We start from the raw sequence: 24,702 nt of genomic DNA on the forward strand, positions 1-24,702 counted from the left end.
GACTCTCATTTTATTTTTATATAACCAAACTAGATTCTTAAGTATCTGTTTATCTTTGGTAACTCTTTGAACTACAGTCAGCCCTGGCATGGACAGTTTTCCCCGATGCTAAGTGTGATTTAGGTTTTTTCTCTCCGTATCTTTGTCTCATACACACACATCATTGGCAAAAGGATACTGGATATTCAAGAAGCCTGAGCTCTCTGAGCCCTCCCAAGAGTCAGTCCAAGGTCAGCGTGATCAGGCCTTGGGTTGAGGGACCTAGGCTGGAGCTAATCCCAGGGGAGAGGAAGGATGAGAAGCTGAGTGTCATCGCCATCCACTTTCCCCTCCCTCAGTGTTTGGACACTCTGGGCCAAAGAAGGAGGGCACTAAAAGATTGGATATAAGAGAATGCACCAAGGGAAGTCCCAGGAGGAGAATACTGGGAACGTATTGAAAGACAAACTTCCAAATTTTGTTAAGAACCAGTGTATCTTTAGCTACTTCTAAATCAATTAGGAGGCAGCATTGGGTAGAAAAAAAATTGGGCCCTAATATGAGATCTAATTTCTAATTTGAGGCCTAAGTGCAACTCATTACCCTTATGAAGTTTGTTGTCTTGATTAGGTTACCTAGCTTCCCTGAGCCTCACTTTTCTTGTCTGCAAAATGGAGATGCCAGCTTCACAGAACTATGAAAATATGTAAAATGTCTGTTGCACAAATAGGCACTCAATGAAATGTTAATTTGGCCTAATAAAAGGAGGCTAATTTTTTAAATTGTGGTATTATATAATAAAATATTAAGGTAACCATTAATATCATGTTTTTAATTAATTATAATGAAATGGGAAATTGTTTATGACAGCTGAAAAAAGGAGGTATAGGATCATTTGGATAGTATGACCTATCCAAAAGAAACCAAAAAGATAAAGTGCTAGAAAAAAAAAATAATGTCAAAGCTTCAACAGTAATTATCTCTGGGAGATAAGATTATGGGTGACTTTGACTATCTTCTGTTTGTTCTCCTACATGACGCATATTTCATAAGAAATGTGTATTTTATAATCATAAAAAGATATAAAAACGGGACTTCCCTGGTGGCGCAGTGGTTGGGAGTCCGCCTGCAGATGCAGGGGACGCGGGTTTGTGCCCTGGTCCGGGAGGATCCCACGTGCCGCGGAGCGGCTGGGCCCGTGAGCCATGGCCGCTGAGCCTGCGCGTCCGGAGCCTGTGCTCCGCAACGGGAGAGGCCACAACAGTGAGAGGGCCGCGTACCGCAAAAAAATAGAAAAAAAAAAAGATATAAAAACAAAATAATTGGTTCCCTTCCACAGTGAAGTAATCTAGGGCTACATGGTGAGAAGCCTAGCTTGGCAGGCATTTCCAGTTGGACCAAGATTTTAACGCAACCTGACCAAGCGATACGTGGTATCCTTTCTCAGTCTTTGTATCCTGTATGGTACTCATTATACCCCAGGATGTTTAAGGATTTTATTTCTTACTTTTCTGTGAAAGATTTTTTTTAACTCAGCAGATCAGTCTCAAAAAATTGTCTTTCAAGTGCATTTTCCCCCAAAGTCTTATGAAAGGTCACTCTTTATTAATCCCACCTATGACCTTTGCTACTTTTAAATGGCCTTATTTCAGGAAACCATCCCTTCTCTCCTGTGAGACCCAAGAAGTATATATTCTAGTGTCTTTAAAGGAAAAAGAGAGACCAAGTGGCTTTTGCTAGTCTCCAAAGCTAGCTTTACTACATCATCACTTCTTTCATTACAACTGAAATTGAGTCAGAAGGACACCTAATTTTATCTACCATAGCCGTTGTTCACTGGGATGGGATTTTAAAAAGCAAACATAAAAAAGAAACTGTTTCCGTGAAAAACAAAAAATATCTTCCAGGAAAGCAGAATGCCTTTTGGGGGCATGGTCACTGCTCTACTCATATCAGCTACATGGTTGCTCTTACAATGGAGAAGGCTGATGAAAATTGCACAAACTAGGAAGATTTTTAAAGGTTGATAGACTTTCAGTTTTTGAAGGCTCTCTTCAAGGAAGATTTGCAGTAATAAAGTGTGTGTTGTGAACTCCACCCCACCCCCCAAGGAAAACAATTTTATTGCTCAAATGCTTGACTTACCTCGAACTCTAATGGGGATCATTGAAACCTTCTCAGCATAGTCCTCTGAAAATGACTGGCCACTGGGAGGAAGAGGGGGAAAGGCAGTTGCGACAGCCTCAAGTTAAATAGTCACACGCTAAAGTTCTGAGTGGAAAGACGCTGGTAGTAGAAATCTCAGGGTTGAATCAAGCAGTCTACTGGAACATTCTTTCTCTTAGAACCCTGCTATACCTAGCCATGCACAGTTCACATTACCCAGCAAGCCTCCCTCTCCTGGCCATTGTTGAATTCCTGGTGTTCCCCAGAAACATTTACCAATGACTGGTACCATCAGAAAGCAAAGTTTGTTGACAACTCCTGTTGGTTGCTCACTGGTTCTTCATGTCCCGTGTATCCCACAGTTGAGGGGAAAAGCGTTTCTTCGAATTCAGTCACTCACAGAGGCCCTGAGCTGACCTCTGCTTCCATGCTGGCTGGAATAGATCCCACCGAGTTCTCTCTCTAGGAAGACCCCAGATCCAGCTGCCATGCATCCCCACACATACACACACACCACCACTGCCACCACCACCCAGGCGGGCATGCTGCTCCCCACGCCACAGTCTCCTGCTTGCTTTGTCTCAGCTCCTTTTCATCTGGGATGTTCAGATCCACACAGCCCACTTGTATATAAATGGAAGCTCTCCTCCCGTCTGGCCCCTGCCCTTCATATGGCTCAGCAAGTTAGTGCACTCAGGGATCACTGGTTACGTGGAAATCTAAATTTACAGACCAGTTTGTTGATTTGTTGGAAGAAAGCAAGATAGAAAGGAGGTTTATCACCATCCCGCAGCCTCTGTGGATTGAGCTGGGGTGGCTGGAGGCAGTTCTCTCTTTCTCCTCTGATCTGCTCAGACCAGCTTGCTTTTATGAAATATCTATTTTTCAATTTACCTTAAAAACAGGCTTTGCATAACTGAGGGAAGTGTTGGCTGATTTCTTGCCAAAATCAGGAAGAGACTCAATAAAGAGCAGCAAGCTAGGAGTCCTGTTCTCCTCCAGAACTTGTTAACCCAGTGAAACGAAAACCAGCCATTATTTGGCAGGAAAAAATCAGACCAACATTGAGAGTGACTGGCTGACTAGTCCCTTGTTGCTTAACAGCGTGTCCTCAAAAGAGCAAATGCAGCTTCTGGTTTGCAAAGGAGGCCAGGAGGGGCCGGCCAGTGGTGGGAAGCCCAGTGTTCAGCCTCTCTTGTACGGGCATTTCACAGTGCTTGAGGGGAGAAGAGTCTGCTTCTGCTGCATTTTGCAGCAGAAAATATCTTGCCAGCTCACCTGTGGACATGATTTTCGAGAGGAATGCTGTTTCTGCCTCCACGTCCTCCTGGTTCATGTAAAAACTTAAGGCGTATTTTACAACAGTCCTGAATGCTGAAGTGAGGCAGATAGGCCCTAAGGTTCTTTCCTGTTACAGGAAGCATTGTGTGTTCACATTGACCAGTAATTTGAAACCCAGAACACTGCTCTTGCCTAAGTGCAGCGTGAAGTGTTTTGTAAGTCAGGATGTTTGATCTTTGTGCATATCCTCATTTATTTTTCAGAGTTTCTAGTTATTAACACGAGCTAGAGGACTCTTAACTTAACCAATTTCTTATCAACTGATAAAATTCAATCCTTTCCTTGTTAAATTTTAATTGTATTTTTGTTCTCTTTATGAATGGGATAGCCGAAGTCTCAATTCTGAATTACAGTTCCTGACTTTGTATCGCTGTGTAGCTCCCTGCTGCACCGTGTACCCGCCGGCTACATGTTAAGATGCATTTTTTTTTTTTTTTTTTTTTTTTGCGGTACGCAAGCCTCTCACTGTTGTGGCCTCTCCCGTTGCGGAACACAGGCTCCGGACGCGCAGGCTCAGCGGCCATGGCTCACGGGCCCAGCCGCTCCGCGGCATGTGGGATCCTCCCGGACTGGGACACAAACCTGCGTCCCACGCATTGGCAGGCGGACTCTCAACCACTGCGCCATCAGGGAAGCCCCAAGACGCAAATTTTTAAATGGAAAATTTAAGACCCCTCCCCAGACTGCCTGAGACTCTGCATTTTAACAAGGTGCATTGTACTGATTAGCTCACATCTAGGTCCAGCCTTCCCTAGGCTTCATCCTGCATCTGCTACACCCTCCTGCAGCTCTCTAATTCCAGACCTTCTATCCGAAGATGTTGTTTCTGTGTGTCCCCTTTTCATTCATCATGATGCTGGTAGCTCTTGTTAATGGGCAGCTTACTAGCATTCCCAATATGATCAATGTTTGAATAAATGGATGTGTGTTTGCTTGTCTGGTTGTTGACATTAATGTTTTGTCTAATATCTCAAAAGATAGCTGTGTTTGTTTGCCTCTCTCCACACTGTGCCTGGGGCAGACACTGAACTCATACATAGGTGATCATGAAGGATCCAGCATTGTGTCATAATTCATCATTAATATCTTTTTAAACTAAAGCTGAGTTTTCTAAGAGGGAAGGATGAGGAATCAGGTAGGTAAAATAACCATATTGGGGATAATCTCATTGACAAGGGAGCTTTGTACTAAAAACCTTACCCCTCCCTTCTTGCCAGAACACGATTGCATTTTTTAATGTATATGGAATATTTTAAAGGTTTCACTCATAATACCTTTACTTTAAAAATGCAACCCCAGCCCCACCATGTGTCTTTTGTTCTTGTTTTGGCATTTTTATTTGTTTCTTTATAGAAAACAAAATGCATTTGATGTCCAGGATACCCTAAATACAAATTAGATTTTTAAATTTTTATGAGAAATATTTTGTTATAAATTGACATAAATACATGGGAAAATGTTGTAATTGTCAATAAAAGAAATTCCTTACATTTTAGTATATGTCATTTTCAAAACGAATTAGAAATAATAGTTCATGGGACTTCCCTGGTGGTGCAGTGGTTAAGACTCCACGCTCCCAATGCAGGGGGCTCGGGTTCCAGCCCTGGTCAGGGAACTAGATCCCACATGCGTGCTGCAACTAAGAGTTCGCATGCCACAACTAAGGAGCTGGTGAGCTGCAACTAAGGAGCCCCCCCACCCACCCCGGCTGCAACAAAGGAGCACACATGCTGCACCTAAGACCTGGCATGACCAAATAAATAAATAAATAATAGTTCATTATCAGATCAAAATTCCATAAGGATTCAATTAAACAAAGACTACAAAATGTGTTCTGTTGATGGGAATGTAAATTGGTGCACCACTATGGAAATAAGTATGGACGTTCCTTAAAAAACTAAAAATAGAACTACTATATGGTCCAGCAATTCCATTCCTGGGTATATATCTGGAAAAAAGGAAAACGCTAATTCAAAAAGATACATGCACCCCAGTGTTCACAGAAGCACTGTTTACAATTGTCAAGGCATGGAAGCAACCCAAGTGCCCATCAACAGATGAATGGATAAAGAAGATGTGGTGTATATATATGCAATGGAATATTACTCAGCAATAAAAAATGAATTAAATACTGCCACTTGCAGCAACAGGGATGGACCTAGATAATATTATGCTTAGTGAAATAAGTCACACAGAGAAAGACAAATACTATACGTTATCACTTATATGTAGAATCTAAAAAATAATACAAATGAATGCATATGCAGCACAGAAACAGACTCACAGATACAGAAAACAAATTTGTGGTTACCAAAGGGGAGAAGGAATGGGGGGAGGGACAAATTAGGGATATGGTATTAACAAACTACTATGTATAAAATAGATAAGCAACAAGGATATACTGTATAACACAGGAAAGTATACCTATTATCTTATAATAACCTATAATGGAATATAATCTGCAAAAATACTGAAACACTATGCTGTACACCTGAAACTAACACAATATTGTAAATCAACTATACTCCAAATTAAAAAATGAAAAAAAAAGTAATAGTGTTCTGTGCCTATACTGAAATAAGCCTTATTAAGGGAGCTTTCTATGAGTAGTTTTTCTCAACCGATTCTGTGCTTTCAAGGCACAAAGCTCTTGACAGAAACCATAATGCAGGACCCATCAGGTCCAGGTATCCAACAATAAACATCCCTGGGAAGCCTCTCTCTTTCCCTCAAGCTAGACAATTGGATTCACAGATGTTAAGACACAGGCTTTAGAACTCACAGACCTACCATCAAATCTTACCTGTATCATTTACTATCCGTGCAACTTTGAGCAAGTTACAATTTCCTTAACAAAGGGAGAAGCCATAGCTCCCTCCTATATTTGCTATGAGGATTAAATGCAATAATATGTATAAAACATTTAGAGCAATACTAGCCAGTATTGTTGTTGATTTAGGCTGTACGACAATAACAAAGATGAACTGAAATTGACAGAACCAACATCTTTCTTGCCAAAACAGTATTCTTGAGTTGATTCAGTCAAAAATATATATATATATTTTTATAAATTTATTTATTTGGCTGCGTTGGATCTTTGTTGCTGCACACGGGCTTCCTCTAGTTGTGGCGAGTAGGGGCTACTCTTCGTTGCGGTGCGCGGGCTTCTTATTGCGGTGGCTTCTCTGGTTGCAGAGCACGGGCTCTAGGCGCATGGGCTTCCGTGGTTGCCGCTCACGGGCTCTAGAGCGCAGGCTCAGTAGTTGTGGCACATGGGCTCAGTAGTTGTGGCTCGCGGGCTTAGTTGCTCCGAGGCACGTGGGATCTTCGTGGACCAGGGACCGAACCTGTGTCCCCTGAATCGGCAGGCGGATTCTTAACCACTGCACCACCAGGGAAGTCCCCCCAAATATTTTTAATTTGATATAATTGAAGGGCTAGGTCCACCGCTCCTGAAAAACAAATTCTAAGCCATGTCCTTTTTGCAGATAGAAGAGGCAGATGACTGGCTCAGGCACGGAAACCCCTGGGAGAAGGCCCGCCCCGAGTTCATGCTGCCTGTTCACTTCTACGGGAACGTAGAGCACACAGAGGCCGGAACCAAGTGGATCAACACGCAGGTATTCTGAGAGTCCTCGCGCTGAGCATTGTATAGAGGATGGCACAGCGTGTGACGTGTATGTGGTGTTGAGTATAGTGTGTTGTATATTGAATAATAAAGTATATTTTTATAAATAAATCTGTTACGTCTCTTGGTGAACCCACTCATTTTGGAGACCAGGGAGCTGAGGCCAAGAGAGAAGTGACTTCCCCAAGGTCAAGTGACTTACCAGGGTCATTTTGTCATCTGGTTTATAAGAAATTAATCAATTCTAAGCATTCTGTAATGCTTAGCTCTCCAGTTTTATATAAAGCTGTTGAAACCAAGATTGAATAAAGTTAAATGTCATTCCTCACCCCACTGCCATATGTACATTGACTTGTAAATTCTAAGGGGTAAATATTTTTAAAGTGAAGTATTTATTCAAAGGATTTCCAGAGTTCTTCTTCATTACAAAGTCAAGAAAAACAATGCAAAATATTGCAAAATGCACTCTTTTACTGTGTGCCAAATCACTTCTAGAGAAATAATGCTGGTGTCGGTCCAAGTGTGCTTAATTCACGGCCGTGTATTTATCCTGCCACCACATTCGAGTGTTACCCTGCTACTGAACAATTTACTTTTCAGCTCCTCTAGGGGCGGTTTGTGCTTTGCTGTCTTCATACGTCCTGATAAATAACCCCTAAGAACTACTGGATCGCACTGTCCAACCACTGGAGGCTCCACTTGAGATATCTGTTTAGTAAATATAGTCTTAGGCCAGAAAAGATGTCTCACTGGCCACTTTAAAAGCTTAAAGAAAATGGTAAAGACCAAGGAAATGCTGTTCTTATATGGCAAAATCAGGAACAAAATTCAGTATCATAATGCTAAATGCAGTTGGTTTGCGGACTCTAGACCCATGTTATAGTGGACTTCTAAGCTGATGCTTTATTCTGCTAATCCATGCAAGGCTATTCACAGTTCACAAAAGAAAGACTGCTTTTGAAGTTTTTCCTATCTGAACGTGATTTTTTCAGCATATGAAATAATGGATTAGAAGCTAAAATCGGTCATTATATATAATAAGGAAGAAACTAATACTGTAATTTCAAGATGTTTCCCTCTATCCACCACTCCCCTTTTATTTTGGTTAAACAATAGACCACAACTGAGTTGCAGTTGATTACAAATATGACCATAAGAACTGCAACAAATCAATTGTTAATATGCCTAAAGAATTCTCACATGTTTTGGGTATTAATCTAGCAAGTATTTGGTGTCTAAAACTTCCAGTGGCTTCTGATCTGTTTAAACGTACGCAGGTTATACTCCCAATCCTGGAAGCATTCTGTTTACTTCGTAAGTCCCACTGATGACCTTATGATGACCTGATGATATATTTACAAAGCACCTCTAGACATTTTCATAATACATCCAGAAATTCAATTAGGGAGAGTGTGTTTTTCTGTGCCCACAAAGGCAAGTTTATGGGGCAGATGTAATAAAGGGTGAGCTGACCCAACCTGTGCAGAATTTTATGGATTGATGCCACTGCCTGATCAGCCCCAGATTTGTAGCTAGTGAGGTCAGACCTCATGTATGCCTGCTGTGAAGGCTTCCAGTAAACTGAGTTACTTGTTTCATTTCTTGTGTCAGTTCAGGTCCTCTGGGAAGCAGACAGAAGGGAGAATTAGAAGTACAAGTGATCTATTGCAGAAATGCCTGTGAAAGATAAAGGGAAAGGGGACGGGAGGAGGGGGGAAGTCGTTCAGACTGCAACGCAGGTGTGACACCTGTGAAGAGAGAGAGGGAAAGAAGGATTCTCAGGAAGGAGCCTCACACTGCAGTGCATCTCTGAACAAGTGCCCAGGCTGATGGGACATTGCTCATGAGGGGAGTCCTGGCTCTCATGCTCCCACCACGATGGGAGCATCCCAAAGAAAGCACAGCCTCGTGTGAGCTCTGAGGTGGCAACTTCTCCCTGAAGTTCTCTAAAGGGACCTCCAAGCCATGTGCTTCCCCAGCTGCCTCAATTATGCTTTGAGGGTCAGAAGGACAAGTCATGTTTGGACCCAGACTCAGAGTCCCACTCTGTAAGTGACTTCTCCTGATTGACCACAACTTGCTCTTAGAACTCCAGAGATCTTTATTTCCTAGTAAAAGATATTCACATAAATGTGATTTATTACTCTGTGGTTGTGATGTTCATGAAAGCATGACTGAATGTATGTGACTGATTGATATAGGCTAGAGTGTTTCATTCCTTCATAATTCAGCAGACGAAATTAAAGAGATCTGTGGTTAGGTTTCAACACTACCACTGACTATGACCTTGGGTAAGTCACTTCTCTCACAGCTTCATTCCCCTCATATCCAAAACACCTTAAGTTGCACTAGATGATCTCTAGCATCCTCCAATTCAATCCATCTGTCATTCCCCTTCCTTAGAGCTTGATTCTGATGAGGCAGGGAATAGAAAATTGTCTTCTCCCACATAAATTTTAAATTCATGTGAAACATGGTTCATCTTCCCGTTCTTCTCTATTTCCATGACTGTCACAAATATTGAGCTAAATTTTCCAAAGCTCACCTCTTAGACACATCTCAGCTAATTATCAGCTTATTTGTTAGATCACTAAAATAACTCTTCTTCGTGCAACTTTGAAAAATCCAGCATAGCATTTTAAACATCATATGTAATATTTATCTTCATAAATTTCCTATTCTGCTAATTTTCACCATATTTGAAATCAGATCATTGAATAGCCTACATGAAACTTGTCTTGATTACTGTTTTTTAATGGGTACAGATTCACATTTACCACTTTGCATATCATATTTTGCTATCTTTAGAGCAATGGCTTGATCTTGAAACATGAAAGATCTGTCTCCAGATCAGGGCAAGGGACACAAAGGGAAGTCAGCGTGGAAATGATGTGGAGGACCATCTGGGACCATCTGTCTGGGTCATTCCAGCCATCCATATTGTTCCAAGTGGGAGGAGGACCGACATGGCCCCTAATACCACCTCCAGCCTTGGGACCCTTAGCTTGGTTTAGGGATCATACAGTTTGAGTTGGTGATGGAGCCAGGAACCAAATTCCAGCTGCTGTCTCCCACCTCTGTTCAACCTCCTCCATCCACATGGGTAACAGTAAGTAGCTGCTTTGGTTTCACCCCGCAGGTGGTCCTTGCTCTTCCATATGACACCCCGGTGCCTGGATATCTGAACAACACGGTCAACACCATGCGCCTCTGGTCCGCTCGCGCACCCAATGACTTTAACCTCAGAGACTGTGAGTACAGCGTGGGCTCCCTTTCCTCATGTGTACCTTTAATCTTTCTGTCCAATAATTAGAGCCAAGTTGCACTGAGTTTCTGATCCAAATTCTTTAGTGACTAAAGCATTATATGGAGCAGGTATGGGGCACATGGTTAAATCAGTCCTTCAGTCTAGACTGTCATGTGAATCACAGCATGAAGGTTTGCTGAAATCTCTTTGGATTTTTAGGAATCCCACATGGTACCCAACAAGCATCAGGTGAGATCAGGGGGCTTCTGAAAACAGTGGTTGGCTCGTCTGTTTATTCATTTTTCTAACGTTTCCCTCAGTTAACGTTGGAGACTACATTCAGGCTGTGCTGGACCGGAATCTGGCCGAGAACATCTCCCGGGTCCTCTATCCCAATGATAATGTGAGTGATCAAGCTTGCTTTCTCAGTGGAAACAGAAGCAGCTTATTTCAGAAGCACCTATTCAGTAGCCATAAAGCACATACTTAATACTGGGTTTTTTCCTTCAGTGAGGAATAATCACCATATCTCTTCCTGACTTGTGTAGATTTCCCCTCCCACCCATGTAAGGAAAACGAATTTGTACAATTCATGAAGTCAGAATTGGTGTTTCGCCCTTGATTAGTGACCCCATCACTAATTGGGAGGCTCTGTACATGTATTTCAAAACAAAACCTGGCTATAAAAGATGAGGTGCAGTACAGGTGAAGCACTCCTTCCTTTCCAAACAGAAATTTCATCCACAGCATCAGAAGTCCCTGGAGGTGTCTTGCCTGTCCTCTTCCCCTCACTCATGGGTCTCCTCTGACCCAAGGCAAGGTGGGGTCATGGACCTCAGAATAGACCCAGGAGCAGACACTTGTTTCTTATGCCACTTATTTATCTCATTAAACTTTTTCTTATAGGTGATCATTCCAAAGTTTACACGAAAAATAACTTAGTTTAAGAAAAAAAAAAAAAAACACTTGGAACTGGATCTCAGATGCCTGTTACGGATCTTTTTTTTTTGCCGTATGCGGGCCTCTCACTGTTGTGGCCTCTCCCGTTGCGGAGCACAGGCTTCGGACGCGCAGGCTCAGTGGCCATGGCTCACGGGCCCAGCCCCTCCGCAGCATGTGGGATCTTCCCGGACCGGGGCACGAACCCGTGTCCCCTGCATCGGCAGGCGGACTCTCAACCACTGCGCCACCAGGGAAGCCCACGTTATGGATTCTTAGTGGGTTAAAACATACTTAGCTCTAACTTCTCCATGAGTAAAATAATTTTCTGGACGCTATAATGATTTTTTTTTAAATAATAATCTCAGAAGTAACCAAACTAGTACCCTGCTCCACAAAGATGTCCACAAAACAAGGATCTTGGGGACTAGGACATAAATGATCCTAAGACCAGATGTCCACTTAGTGTTAAACCCATCTCCAAGGAGGATTAAGTGGATTTGCTGCAGCATTTTTAGGAACTTAATGGTATGTGTTATTTTTCCTTTGGGAGAAACGATGTGGCTTCAGTACCTTAAAAGAAATCTGTAACGCAAAAGCAAAAGACTGTTCTGTTTCAAGGTCAATTAAAGTAAGAATCCTTCCAAGACTGGGGCCACACTGCCTAGCCAAACCCAAGCCTGCAGGATTGTTTAACTAGAAGGGGCTTGAAATTCATCCTCCTATCTTCAGTAGGGCCCAAACCTAACTTTACTTGGAAATAATCATCCACAACAATTGATGACACATACTAGGTTAGCATGGGGTGCAAAGTTGACTAAATGCATTGGGCAGAAAAGGTAGCTCTCAGAGTTATGCTTGTTTTTAAGTAGAAGTTGATAAATCCTTTTCGTACTGTAACCACAAGAACAGACTCATTCCCTCTCCCCAACTTGGCCATAGCCCTATTTGTCTGTCTTCCAAGAGTCTTGCCCCCTGTCCTCACTCTGCAACTAATGAGATTTTTTTTTTTCCTTGCTTAAAATTCTTTAAGGCTTTTGCTTACCCCTAAGAGAAGTACAGAATCGTAGGTGTATCTTCATCTATGTGGTCATCAGTTCTGACACATCCTCTGTGATCTTGCCCTAGCAATAGGTCCCAGCTGTAGAGGATTATTTGCCCTGTTCTTTCTAACCTCCATGCTTTGCCCAGGTTTCCTCTGCGTGCAGGGAATACTCTGGCCCTCTGCGCTCACCTCAAATTCCTACTTAGCTTTCAGGGCTCAGATAAAGATATCACCTGAGTATTCAGGTCCCCAAAGTACTGTGTATACACTTAAATACAACATAAATGTTTTTAAAAACTGTCTTGTTTGATTTCAAGCCTTGATTATACATCTGTCTCTCCCCAGTAGTTTGAACTTAACTGAGGTCAGTGATTGTTTAATTAATCATTTATTTCTAGCACATTAAAAATTCCCTAACTCAATAAACATTTAAATTCATTGTGGATGGATTCATGTGCTTTTTTTAGAATAATGATTTCATTATATTTTTTACTATGAAACATGCTATTAGAAAAAGAAATATAAGCAATATAAAAAACTACCAAGTAAAAAAAAAAAATTCCAAATTCTACCACCTATAAATTCCCATTGGTAATATCAATCCAGACAGTTTCCTATTAATGACTTTAAATTTTTCTTTTGGTTTTTAAACTTTTATCAAAGTTGTACCTGCACATAGTTTAAAGAGAAAAGCAGCTCTCTGAGGCTTACTATAAAATCAGTCTCCTATTTCCCACTTCCCCAAAGCAACTACATCCCCTTGCTTTGAATTGCTTTCCTGGATACTTACCTCCATATTTCTAACAACATGCTGTTACTGCTGCTTCGTGATTTCCTCTTTTTACAATATTGACTCCCCGCTACTGAAGATGAGAGTTTAGCTCCCTTCCTCCCATAGACTTCCACCCCCACCACAAAAACACGTTTTCTATGCCCACTCTCTCAACATAATTACATGGTGATTTGCACTAGCTCTTCAGCTAGTGTTTACATTATTATGACGCTGTCAGTGCTACAGACAGCTGATCTGTGCACAATACATGTCATCGTCTCTTGATTATTTTTCCTTTCCTTAAAATGTTCTCCTTTCCTGGAGTTAATCATTGTTTTGTTTGTTTGCTTGGTTTTCTGAGTACTTTTCCCTAATTTAGCCTGCACTCTACCCCAGTCGTAGAAATTTCCTCTCAATATATTCAAACACCTTAGGTGTTCTGTTGACTCAGTCTTCTTGAAGTCTCTTCTGGATCTCTTCTGGTTGGCTGCTCCGCTGTCATCCTGGGATCTACGTTTCCCATTGTTCTGAGGACGTCTGTGCTCATATACTCTCGGGGATCATTTGTTTCCAGGATCCCACGTCTTGGTTTGCTCCCTTGTTTTGGTAGTACACATGCCTGGGGCTTCCTAGGAAAGGGTGCAAGTGAGGTCGGTTTTTTTGAGACCTTGCATGTTGGAAAATGTCTTTATTTTTCCCTCTCATTGGGAGTTTGCCTGGATACTGAAGACTCAAAGTTTTTTTTTTTTAATCTCCTAGTTGTTGGTGTTGCCGAAAAGTACAGTGCAATTGGATTCTTGATCTTTTGTTTGAATTCTGCTTTTTTCCCCCTTTGAAAGCTTCTAGTCTCCCTCTCCCTCTTCCCCTCCCTCTGTCCCTCTCCAAAACCCCTCTCTCCGAGTGTACTAAAAGTTTTGGGGGGTGTGCTTTCATGTAAGTCTGCTTTCACTTATCACGCCTGGGTACCCTTTCAGTCTGGGGACACAGGACTACAGCTCTCTGAGAAACAGTCTGGAATTGTTAAACATCCTCAACTGGTTCTTTAGTCTTCTTACCTTTTTTCTTTTATTTATCATCTCTTTGTCTTCCTGCTCACGTTTTGGGCAATCACAACTCTCTCTTCCAGTCTTCCTATTGGGTTTTTCACTTTGGCTGTCATGTTTTAATTTCCACGTAATCTTTTTTTGCTCTAGATATTTTCTTGAAGCATCTTATTCGTATTCCTTGAATACAATATCTAATCTATCTGAGGATACCGGTAGTATTCTTATAATCATTCTTTTCTCTAATCTCTGTTACCTCTAAGTTGGCTTTTATTATTTTAACATGTTTTAGAAGTTTTTCTTAGCTGTCTAATGGTCCTTAGCTGCCCACTGAAACTTAAGAGAAAGGTACCAACAAGTTTTGGGGAGCTCTGTACACTTGTTTGGGATTTATCTATTTGGTTTCCCTCACCTGTGACCTGCTGGGGCCGCTTCCTGGTGGAGTTCCTCATGTCCATGTCTTTAGGTCCTCCCTCCTGTGCTGGTCGAATTCCCTAGAGAAGACGCTTGCAGCTTCTCTCCTGGTGGAATTAACACTGGCTGCCTGTGTTCTCAAATTCAGTTGGGAGATGAAGACTGAAAGCATCAGTATTCAGTACATAAACTTTCACTGAGCCTCTTCCCCCATTTTTAGTATGGGATGGTACCCCTGCCTCCGACTTTACCTGCTGCCCTCCAGTCCAGAGACCCCTGTTATACCATCTCCAGAGAACAGACCTCCAGCTTCTGCCTGAGTTGGCAAAGGAGATTGTCCAGTTGAGGGAATTGGAGAGGAGGTCTGAGGCCAACTGCTTCTTAGGCTCCCCACTAACCTTTTACCCCCTCTTCACCCCTACTTCTGAAGGCACCCAATGCTGACACTTCTTGGGCCTTTTGGGAGCTTCAGTGTATACACTGGGTTGTTCCTTTGGCTTTTCTCCACTACCAGGTCAGGATGCAGCTTTCCTGGGTCTTCTGGTTCAGTTTACCATTTATCCATCTGTTTTTCAGCTTCTGAAAAGTTGTTGCTGTTGTCTTCTCTCCATTCCCTTCATCCTTTATCATGCCTTTTTTCAGTCCCTTTACTGTCATTTTAGTGGAGTTTCAGGAGGCTGATGCTTGGCATTCAACCTGCCAGCTTCCACCAGACATCCCATGGGCTTTAGCCTTAAAGTCCCCTGGTAGGGGACGCCACCCATGTTCTGGCCACTCCTAGCAATGTGAGCCCTCTCACTCAGTCTCTCTGGCTTGAAGTTTTTTGAAGGGAAGGAGCTGAGACTGAAGCAGGAGTACTTTGTGGTGGCTGCTACCTTGCAAGATGTCATCCGACGTTTCAAAGCCTCTAAGCTTGGGTCCAGCAGGAGTGCCGGAACTGCGTTCGATGCCTTCCCAGATCAGGCGAGTATTCAGCCCGAACGCAGGCGGGAACAACTGAGGGCATCAGGACTTCCATCAGATTTACTCCTCTGTCTCCATGCTAAAAAAAATCTGAGTGTCTATATACCAATCAGAAACAGACTCACAGACATAGAAAATAAGCTTGTGGTTACCAAAGGGGGTGGAGGGAGGCAAACTAGGAGTATGGGATTAACAGATACACACTGCTATACATAAAATAGATAAGCAGCAAGGATTTCCTGTGTAGCACAGGAAATTTACTTACCTATAATGGAAAACAATCTGAGAATATTTATATATTAACTGAATCACTATGCTGTACACCTGAAACTAACACAATATTTTAAATCAACTATACTTCAATTAAAAAAGAAAACTGAGTAGCTACAGGATACTTAAAGCCTTCCGTAGAGGGCAGACGTTTTGTTTGGTGCACGTGTGAGGCACGGATGAGAACAAGGGCCTGGGCCGTTGGTGACCTTCACGTCGGTTTTCCCCTTGCAGGTTGCCATCCAGCTGAACGACACTCACCCTGCGCTCGCCATCCCTGAGCTGATGAGGATTTTTGTGGACATTGAAAAATTGCCCTGGTCCAAGGTCCGGATGCTTTGGCTTCTTTTTCCTTTGACTGGCCAGAATATCTGTGCTTAAGAGATTCTGCCCAAAGCGCCTTTCACAGTTTTTCAAAATAAGTCACTGTTGCTAACTTCCAACAATTAAAGGTAAACTTTGCCCTGGCGCTGACATGTCTCAGCTCTTACTGCTTTACAGGGAGTAAGACTAAGAAATAAATAAACACATTGCTAATGGGACACAGCTCAGTGGCTATATTATTAAGGCTTATATTGTGTTTGCCATTTTTGTGTCTAAAAGGATTCGAAATTAAACTCTCTAGCCTCAGAATACAGCTAACTGAAGGTGTCTCCACCGATTTTAAGCATACTTGGTACTTTCTCAGAACATTACTGAAGTTTTATTCCTCAAGTTTTGTTTGTTTAATAAATGAAAGACAAGTTAGGATACTACAGAAGATTTATCAGCATATGCTGTCCTAAATTTTATCAGACAATTTACTGCTTTTCCTCCCCCTCTCCCCCCCCAAAAAAAAACATGTTCCCATTACCTGGACCATCCAGGAACCTAGCGGAATTGTGTCTAACTGTATACATGCAGATAGAATTGTCCTGTTGCTGACGGGCAGGAGTTGAGGACGTGTTTGGCCTGCAGGATGGGGCACACCTGCAGGCCGCCTTTCCTGCAGAGGCAAGCACTGAGCCCCCCTCTCCCCGCAGGCATGGGAGATCACCCAGAAGACCTTTGCCTACACCAACCATACAGTGCTCCCGGAAGCCCTGGAGCGCTGGCCTGTAGAGCTGGTGGAAAAGCTGCTTCCTCGACATTTGCAAATCATTTACGAGATGAATCAAAAGCATTTAGATGTAAGTCACTTTGACAGATTCATAACCCTTTTGAGAAGGAGGTCTAGAGATGTTAAGGGTGGCTGCAGTCTTCCCTCTTACCAAACCTGAGGCCCAAACATCTTTCAGTCATTGATACATCAAAAGCACTCAAGTCTGGGTGGGGCTCTGTTAATGACATCCTTTTGAAAATACTAACCTGGAGGGATGGCATCTCCCTAGGCATCTTCACTCCTCTCTGTGGGAGTGAAGTCTTACCTTTGCTCCATCAAAGGTTTTGGTTGGGAAGTAACTGACGTTATCCCAGGGTTGCTGGAAACCTGAGTGACCAGTAAGGCCTTTCTCTTCCTTTGCCTAGAAAATTGCCGCCTTGTTTCCTAAAGATGTCGACCGCCTGAGAAGGATGTCTCTGATAGAAGAGGAAGGAGGCAAAAGGATCAACATGGCCCATCTCTGCATTGTGGGCTCCCATGCTGTGAACGGCGTGGCTAAAATTCACTCAGACATCGTGAAGAACCAAGTGTGAGCCTCCACCCCTGTCGCAGTGGGTCTCACATTGCTCAGGAATAGAACGGTGCTAGCGAATGCAGGGTTGCGGTTGGAGATGAGGAGAGGCCCCGTGAAATATTTAAAAGTAATGTCTTCTATACAAAGAACCCTTCTCTAAAAGGAAAAGCCCTTCCTCTCTGAACAGTCCTAATTCTAGACTTACAAGAAAAAAAAACAAAACTCTTCTGCTCAAAAGTCTGATATATATGTCAGTGCCGGGAAGTCATATGAAGGTGGTTAGATTGGATTTTTTCTTGTAATTATTTTAAATTGCAAATGGATTTCTGTTTAGAATGACACCCATAGCTGCTATCAGCCCCTCTCTCCACTTTTATTTAACCTTTCTAAGCCTACACTCTGCTCCTTAGCTCTAACCCTGAACTTCATCCAGCATGCGGGAACCTGCCGTTCCAGCCACGTTTAGTGATGTGTCTCTTCCATCTCCAGATTCAAGGACTTCAGTGAGCTAGAGCCAGACAAGTTTCAGAATAAAACCAATGGGATCACTCCAAGGCGCTGGCTGTTACTCTGCAACCCAGGACTGGCAGAGTTAATAGCAGAGGTAACCGGGAAGTGCCGAGGGAAAGGGGGTTTCTGACTAGAATTCAAGAGGCAGAGAGTGCGCTTATAACTTGCAAATCCAGTCTGCAGCAGGGCCTGCTTCATCCCCAAGCCAGTGGCCTGTGCAACCCCACAGGGCTCCGCACTGGTTTCGTTCTCCGCCGTAGCCAGCTTGAAATTCTTGATTTCAGAAAAAAGAGACCCCACGCATTACGCAGCTGGCCCTGGTGAACAGTGCTCATATGACACACAGATGGTACCCCTGTTTAATAAAAGGATAACAGAGGTCCTCTAACAGGACCTTTGTTTGTCCTCTAATAGTAACTAGTAGAACCTGGGTTATTTGTCACCCTTTTTAGGTAGATTTCCTGTTTTTAACACTTAATACCACTGAAGGTATAGCAAGTGTTCTTCCCATACGGCGTTTTCAGCATCTCCTGTGAATGAAGCCATTCTGTGTGCTGTGGGGTGCGAGTGTTAGGGGCGTGTGAGCCCTTGCCACAGACTGACAGAAACTGCTCATGTGGGCTTGACTGCCTTCCCTGATTCGAGTCACCTTTTCCTTTAAACTGAAAGAAAATCGGGGAGGACTATGTGAAGGACTTGAACCAGCTGACGAAGCTGAACAGCTTCCTGGGCGACGACGTCTTCCTCCGGGAGATTTCCAACGTGAAGCAGGTGAGGCTTCCCGGTGTGGACGCTTTGCCCGGCGGCACTTGCTTGGAGGGTTCATGCCCCACTCTTTAAAAACAGACCACCCACCCAATGCTCCTGAGTCCAAAGGGCCCTGGCCCCATGCACTGTCTCAACAGGAGAACAAGCTGAAGTTTTCTCGGTTCCTGGAGAAGGAGTACAAAGTGAAGATCAACCCATCCTCCATGTTTGACGTGCAGGTGAAGAGGATCCATGAGTACAAGCGGCAGCTCCTGAACTGCCTGCATGTGGTCACCATGTACAACCGTGAGTCAGCCCTGCAGCCCCCGACCAGCCCCCAGAGGTGGAGCGCTCACCACCCTGGCCATCCTCCGTCCTCCGTTCCATCCCCTTCTCCATCTTTTGCAGGCATTAAGAAAGACCCGAAGAAGCTATTCGTGCCCAGAACAGTTATAATCGGTGGCAAAGTAAGTTGCTTCTCTTCCCTGGGTACTTGGGGGCTCTTGTCTCTTTTGCCGTTTCTCCACTTCATCATGCCTGCATTGTGTCATGTGTCCACACCCTTCCCCAAGGCTGCCCCAGGATATCACATGGCCAAACTGATCATAAAGCTGATCACTTCAGTGGCAGAGGTGGTGAACAATGACCCCATGGTTGGAAGCAAGTTGAAACTCATCTTCCTGGAGAACTACAAAGTGTCTCTTGCTGAAAAAGGTAGTGCTGTCCTCACAAACCATGCGGGGCCAGGGCACATGTTAGGGATGGATTACACATTATAGAAAAATGGAGCAGCTGACCTCGGGAGCCAGTGACTTAGGATAGAAGGTGTCACTCTTAGGCAGAATACGACCCTAAGCTAAGAATGTTTAAGGTGACCCAGCTGACACCGAGATGACTGTCCCCAGACTCCACATCAGAGGTTACATCTGCAAGCACATTTTCCTCTTCTCAGCTGCTCAGGGCTGGGTGTTGGAGGAGGTGGCCCTGAGGTTTTGGTAAAGTACAGAGCGTGCTCTACAAAAGAAAAAAAGATCTTCAGTTCCCAGCCCCAGTTCTGCAATAGAACACCAGTGCCCCAATCCCCGGATATTCCTCTGGTCACTCCATGGAAAGAAGGGCTGTCATTTGTTCATGTGGCAGCAGGGAATGAGGGCAGGTGTCAGGCTGCCAAAGCCCTAGGCTTAGACGTGCCTCAGACAGGCGCTCAGAACAGGCGTGGAGTTCCCATGTGGGGACAGGCAGACTGGCAAGAAGCCAACATCCCTTTCTTTTCTTATTTGCATCACAAAGCACCACCCACATGCAAATGCCAACTGTGTGTTCGCCCTTTTCCCAAATTGAAAAGGGACCTTTCTCTTTCTGAGGTGTTTTTGGGTCCTCTAATGTTACAATTTAAGAACTGTCTGCATAAAGAAAAAAAGAGCCAGATTTTTATGGGCGCAAATGAAGAAATGTCTAATCCACAAATAAGCTCTCAAAGTAAAGCAGGTCCTGTGCTTTGTAGCGGAGGCACCGGAGGGATGCTGCAGGCAGCAGGAACTTCTGTGTGAATCAGACTGAAAGGTCTGCCCTGGGCACACCTCAGTTGCCTGTGGCTTATTTCCCTGCAGTGAAAGTGGAAGGAAGGTGGTAAGGAGTGGCAGGAATGGCACAATCCAGTTTCCTCAGATTGCAAAAGAGGGGTCAGGGAAGCTTCTGAATTTTAAGGATCGAGAAAGAGAAGTTTAGATATATTTTATAAAGTTATAATATAGAAGAAATAAAAATAAAACCATAACAAAAACTGAAAGGAAGAAGGGGGAGAAGAGAAGTGTAAGGTTGATAAAAAATTAATCAGCCCATCCAAGAAAGAAATGGAAAATTTTATTTGAGCCAAACTGAGGATTATAACCCAGGAAGAGCAGATCAGAAAGTTCCAAGAACTGTTCCACCCATTAGAAGTCAAAGCAGTTATGTAAGTTTTTCGAGACAGGGGGCTCTCCATTAAATGCTGTATTGTTGACAGTTTACAGAATCCAGATCTTCAGGTACAAAGTGGTGGGTCATTGTGACCCCTTACAAGATCAAGAAGGAATGTTGTCTTTTAAGGAGTTGTCTTGTTGGTGCCAGGAGAACGTTGCTCTTTATGGCTGAGTAGATATTTCTGCTGATGGGGAGGTTTGGTCCATGCCTAATGCAGATACACAATGCACAGGAGAAGGGAGAGAGGAGGCCAAAGGGCAGAGAAAAATTTTCATGTTTTAACTTTTTCTTGTCTTGCCATAAAATAGGAATTTTATTTCACAGTAGTGTCGACTTTTATAGCAGAGAGTCAATAGATGCTCTTTAACGTTTATAGACCAAGGAAGAGTAGCGTAAGCATAGAGTTACTTAGCACTGTGGCCATAACCACCAAGAAGCACATCAGAAAGGGGCAAAAGTGGTTGCCAGAGTCAAGGGGAAGCGTGAGATCCATCCTGCACCATTTGAATGTTTATCTTGATGTACACATACTACGTTAATGATTAGAACAGGCCAGCTAGGTGAATGCTTGGGTACCGTGCAAGCGGATCCAGAGAGACAGGATCACTAATTCTGTCACTAATGCCTTGCTTGCAGTCATTCCAGCCACAGATCTGTCGGAGCAGATTTCTACTGCAGGCACTGAAGCCTCGGGGACAGGCAACATGAAGTTCATGCTGAACGGGGCCCTGACTATCGGGACCATGGATGGGGCCAACGTGGAAATGGCCGAGGAAGCCGGGGAAGAGAACCTGTTCATCTTTGGCATGAGAATAGAGGACGTGGCTGCTTTGGACAAGAAAGGGTGAGAGAGCACTCCTGCTTGTTGAGCAGGTATCCCCCCAGGAGGGTACCTGCCCACCCAGGTGTCCCATTGAGGCAGGTCCCATGAGAGTGACAGCAGAACATCTCCCATGAGTCCGGGGACCCTCCTGACCACAGATTAGTCTTGTTACACGCAGCAAGTGAAAGTGAACGGAGCTTGGGCACAGGTACACGGGCTCGTTGCTATTTGTTATCAGCCAGAGCTGGCCTCATGAGCTATTCTCCACATCTGTGATCTTTACTTTGATCAAAACACTGAACCAGTGTGTAGTTGAACTTTTTGCCTGTTATTTAAACCATCGAGTGTTCCTTTAAGACCTCAAAGAGATGGACTAAAATGTGGTAGATGATAGGCCTGGTTGTATAGAAGCACCCAGAGTACTTGTTCCACTTACTATCTGGATAGGTTTATTAACCTGGATTCAAATAAGAAGTAAAGAAAGATGCTGCTCAAAGGAGCCAGAGCAATCACAAAATCTGGAGGGTGTCGAATATACTTCCCAACCCTTGGAAGTAAATTTTTGTTCAGTAGCAACAAATTTGGGAATCTGTGGGACCAAAGAGCAACTGTCGGGGACCTCCCTGGTGGTCCAGTGGTAAAGAATCCACCTTACAATGCAGGGGATGCGGGTTCGATCCCTGGTCAGGGGACTAAGATCCCACATGCTGTGGGGCAACTAAGCCCACGCGCCACAACTGCTGAGCCCGTGTGCTGCAAACCGCAGAGACCACGAGCTCTGGAACCCGTGCACCACAACTATAGAGCCCAAGCGCCCTGGAGCCTGCACACCACAGCTGGAGAAGAGAAAACCCGCCTCCACACTAGAGAGAAGCCCACAGGCCACAATGAAAGATCCCGCGTGCCGCAACTAAGAGCCGACGCAGCCAAAAATAAATTAAAGAAAGAAAGAAATAATAAATCTTTTTTAAAAAAAGCAACTGTACGACGCTTGTTTAGAGCCATAAAGCCTGCTTTGAAATGAATCTTACTGTATTTTACCGGATTAGACTATTGCTCTGTGACTAGGATTTTTATTATCTACTGTCCTTAGTGTCTTTGGTTACAAGGAACTAATCAAATTTAGTTGGGAAAAAAGATGTCAGGATCTAGTTAAGTATTATTTATACCCTGTTGAACTCTATAATGACTTTATAAATGCCATATTTCTGAATGCATTTTTCACAGCTAATGTAGCGTCCAGTGTGTCATTAACAAACATTAACAGAACCTTTTCTTATCCCCCGCCCCGACCCTACAGGTATAAGGCAAAAGAATATTACGAGGCACTTCCAGAGCTAAAGCTGGCCATTGACCAAATTGACAAGGGCTTCTTTTCTCCCAAGCAGCCTGACCTCTTCAAAGACTTAGTCAACATGCTATTTTATCATGACAGGTGAGTTCCCACAAGAAGATGGTGCTGTTTGGGCCGTGGAAAGGGGATGAGAATATCTTAAACCAACTGCAACACATGTAGATTAGCATAGATCTGTGATCTGATAAGCTAACGTAGACTTGGAAAGGAAAATTAGATATTCTCCACTAACAATGCAAGGAGAAGACTTAAGAATAAGACCCACAAATTTGGTATTCTTTTTCTCCTTCCACGGGTGTACCCAACTTTCAGATGCATCCGTGTGATAACATTCTCACGTGTGAGAAGAAAGGTTGAGGGCTGGTTGAAACCCTTGTGAATAGAAGTGTCAGACTGGTAAGCCAGCCGTGCCCGACATTAAGCAAAAGAGAATTTTGAATGGAATCTTAGCACACATCTATTAATGAAGCTTTTTGTCTTTTCCTTCTAATCACAAAAAAAGGTTTAAAGTTTTTGCAGACTATGAAGCCTACGTTAAGTGTCAAGAAAAAGTCAGTCAGCTGTACATGGTGAGTACATGGCCGAGACTTACAAAGGAAACCAGTTTACGGTTCATTAAAATTTTGGTTTCTTTTTATTAAATCTAAATAACAGGGCCCCACCAACCAATCAAAAATGGGAAGTGAGGCAGCTCTTTAGGTTTTTCAGATCAAAACTTAACTGTCCCCGAATTCAGGCAAAGGTTGGCATTTGACATTTCAGTTGCAGTTGTAGGTTTTTTAATATCCAAGTAAAAAGTCACAAATAATTCAATATTTATTGAGCACCCACCATGCAGCAGGCATATCCTAGAGACTAAGAGTATAAAGTGAAATTAAATACTCACTTTACCCACTCATTTATTCAACAGAGAGGCACTGGGGCATTGGGTGCCTCCATGGCAGGCCATGCTGGGCACTGAGGCCCCAGCATGGACAAAGCCAAGGCCCCTCCAGGAGCCTATGTAGGGCTGGGGCCCTTAACCAGAAGTGCATCAGAATCACCAAGCCGTTTTTTCAAAGTACAGATGCCCACCGCCCTCTAAGAGATTCTGACCCAGTAGCGGGTTGGACCACCATCAGCATTTGAAAAATCTGCTAAATTGCCCGGAGATGGAAACAACCTAGGTGTCCATCATCGGATGAATGGATAAAGAAGATGTGGCACATATACAATGGAATATTACTCAGCCATAAAAAGAAACGAAATTGAGCTATTCGTAATGAGGTGGATAGACCTAGAGTCTGTCATACAGAGTGAAGTAAGTCAGAAAGAGAAAGACAAATACCGTATGCTAACACATATATATGGAATTTAAGAAAAAAAAAATGTCATGAAGAACCTAGGGGTAAGACAGTAATAAAGACACAGACCTACCAGAGAATGGACTTGAGGATATGGGGAGGGGGAAGGGTGAGCTGTGACAAAGCGAGAGAGAGGCATGGACATATATACACTACCAAACGTAAGGTAGATAGCTAGTGGGAAGCAGCCGCATAGCACAGGGAGATCAGCTCGGTGCTTTGTGACCGCCTGGAGGGGTGGGATAGGGAGGGTGGGAGGGAGGGGAGACGCAAGAGGGAAGAGATATGGGAACATATGTATATGTATAACTGATTCACTTTGTTATAAAGCAGAAACTAACACACCATTGTAAAGCAATTATACTCCAATAAAGATGTAAAAAAAAAAAAAAAAGAAAAAGAAAAATCTGCTAAATTGATTCTAAGGCTGAACCTTCGTTTATCGGGAAAGGACTGACCCCCCTAGTATTTGAAAATTGTAAAGTAAGTTCCTCTCCTGGA

General features: G+C 43.4%; 1 protein-coding gene across 2 annotated transcripts in view; it reads left to right on the forward strand.

The window, feature by feature from the left end:
* The window catches only part of PYGL (glycogen phosphorylase L), a 54,680-nt gene that overhangs the window by 12,805 nt on the left and 17,173 nt on the right, over nucleotides 1–24,702 (forward strand). For both annotated transcript variants that reach the window (XM_067736037.1, XM_067736048.1), the window contains exons 5-19: nucleotides 6,975–7,106; nucleotides 10,254–10,365; nucleotides 10,682–10,764; nucleotides 15,394–15,537; nucleotides 16,042–16,134; nucleotides 16,830–16,976; nucleotides 17,314–17,477; nucleotides 17,952–18,066; nucleotides 18,642–18,743; nucleotides 18,878–19,025; nucleotides 19,128–19,186; nucleotides 19,292–19,433; nucleotides 21,318–21,525; nucleotides 22,805–22,939; nucleotides 23,361–23,427. In XM_067736037.1, coding sequence (XP_067592138.1) covers nucleotides 6,975–7,106; nucleotides 10,254–10,365; nucleotides 10,682–10,764; nucleotides 15,394–15,537; nucleotides 16,042–16,134; nucleotides 16,830–16,976; nucleotides 17,314–17,477; nucleotides 17,952–18,066; nucleotides 18,642–18,743; nucleotides 18,878–19,025; nucleotides 19,128–19,186; nucleotides 19,292–19,433; nucleotides 21,318–21,525; nucleotides 22,805–22,939; nucleotides 23,361–23,427 — 1,851 coding nt within the window. The remainder of the gene's footprint in view (nucleotides 1–6,974; nucleotides 7,107–10,253; nucleotides 10,366–10,681; nucleotides 10,765–15,393; nucleotides 15,538–16,041; nucleotides 16,135–16,829; nucleotides 16,977–17,313; nucleotides 17,478–17,951; nucleotides 18,067–18,641; nucleotides 18,744–18,877; nucleotides 19,026–19,127; nucleotides 19,187–19,291; nucleotides 19,434–21,317; nucleotides 21,526–22,804; nucleotides 22,940–23,360; nucleotides 23,428–24,702) is intronic.

This window comes from Pseudorca crassidens, chromosome 1, assembly GCF_039906515.1.
Source record: "Pseudorca crassidens isolate mPseCra1 chromosome 1, mPseCra1.hap1, whole genome shotgun sequence".
In the NCBI taxonomy this organism is placed as follows: Eukaryota; Metazoa; Chordata; class Mammalia; order Artiodactyla; family Delphinidae; genus Pseudorca; species Pseudorca crassidens.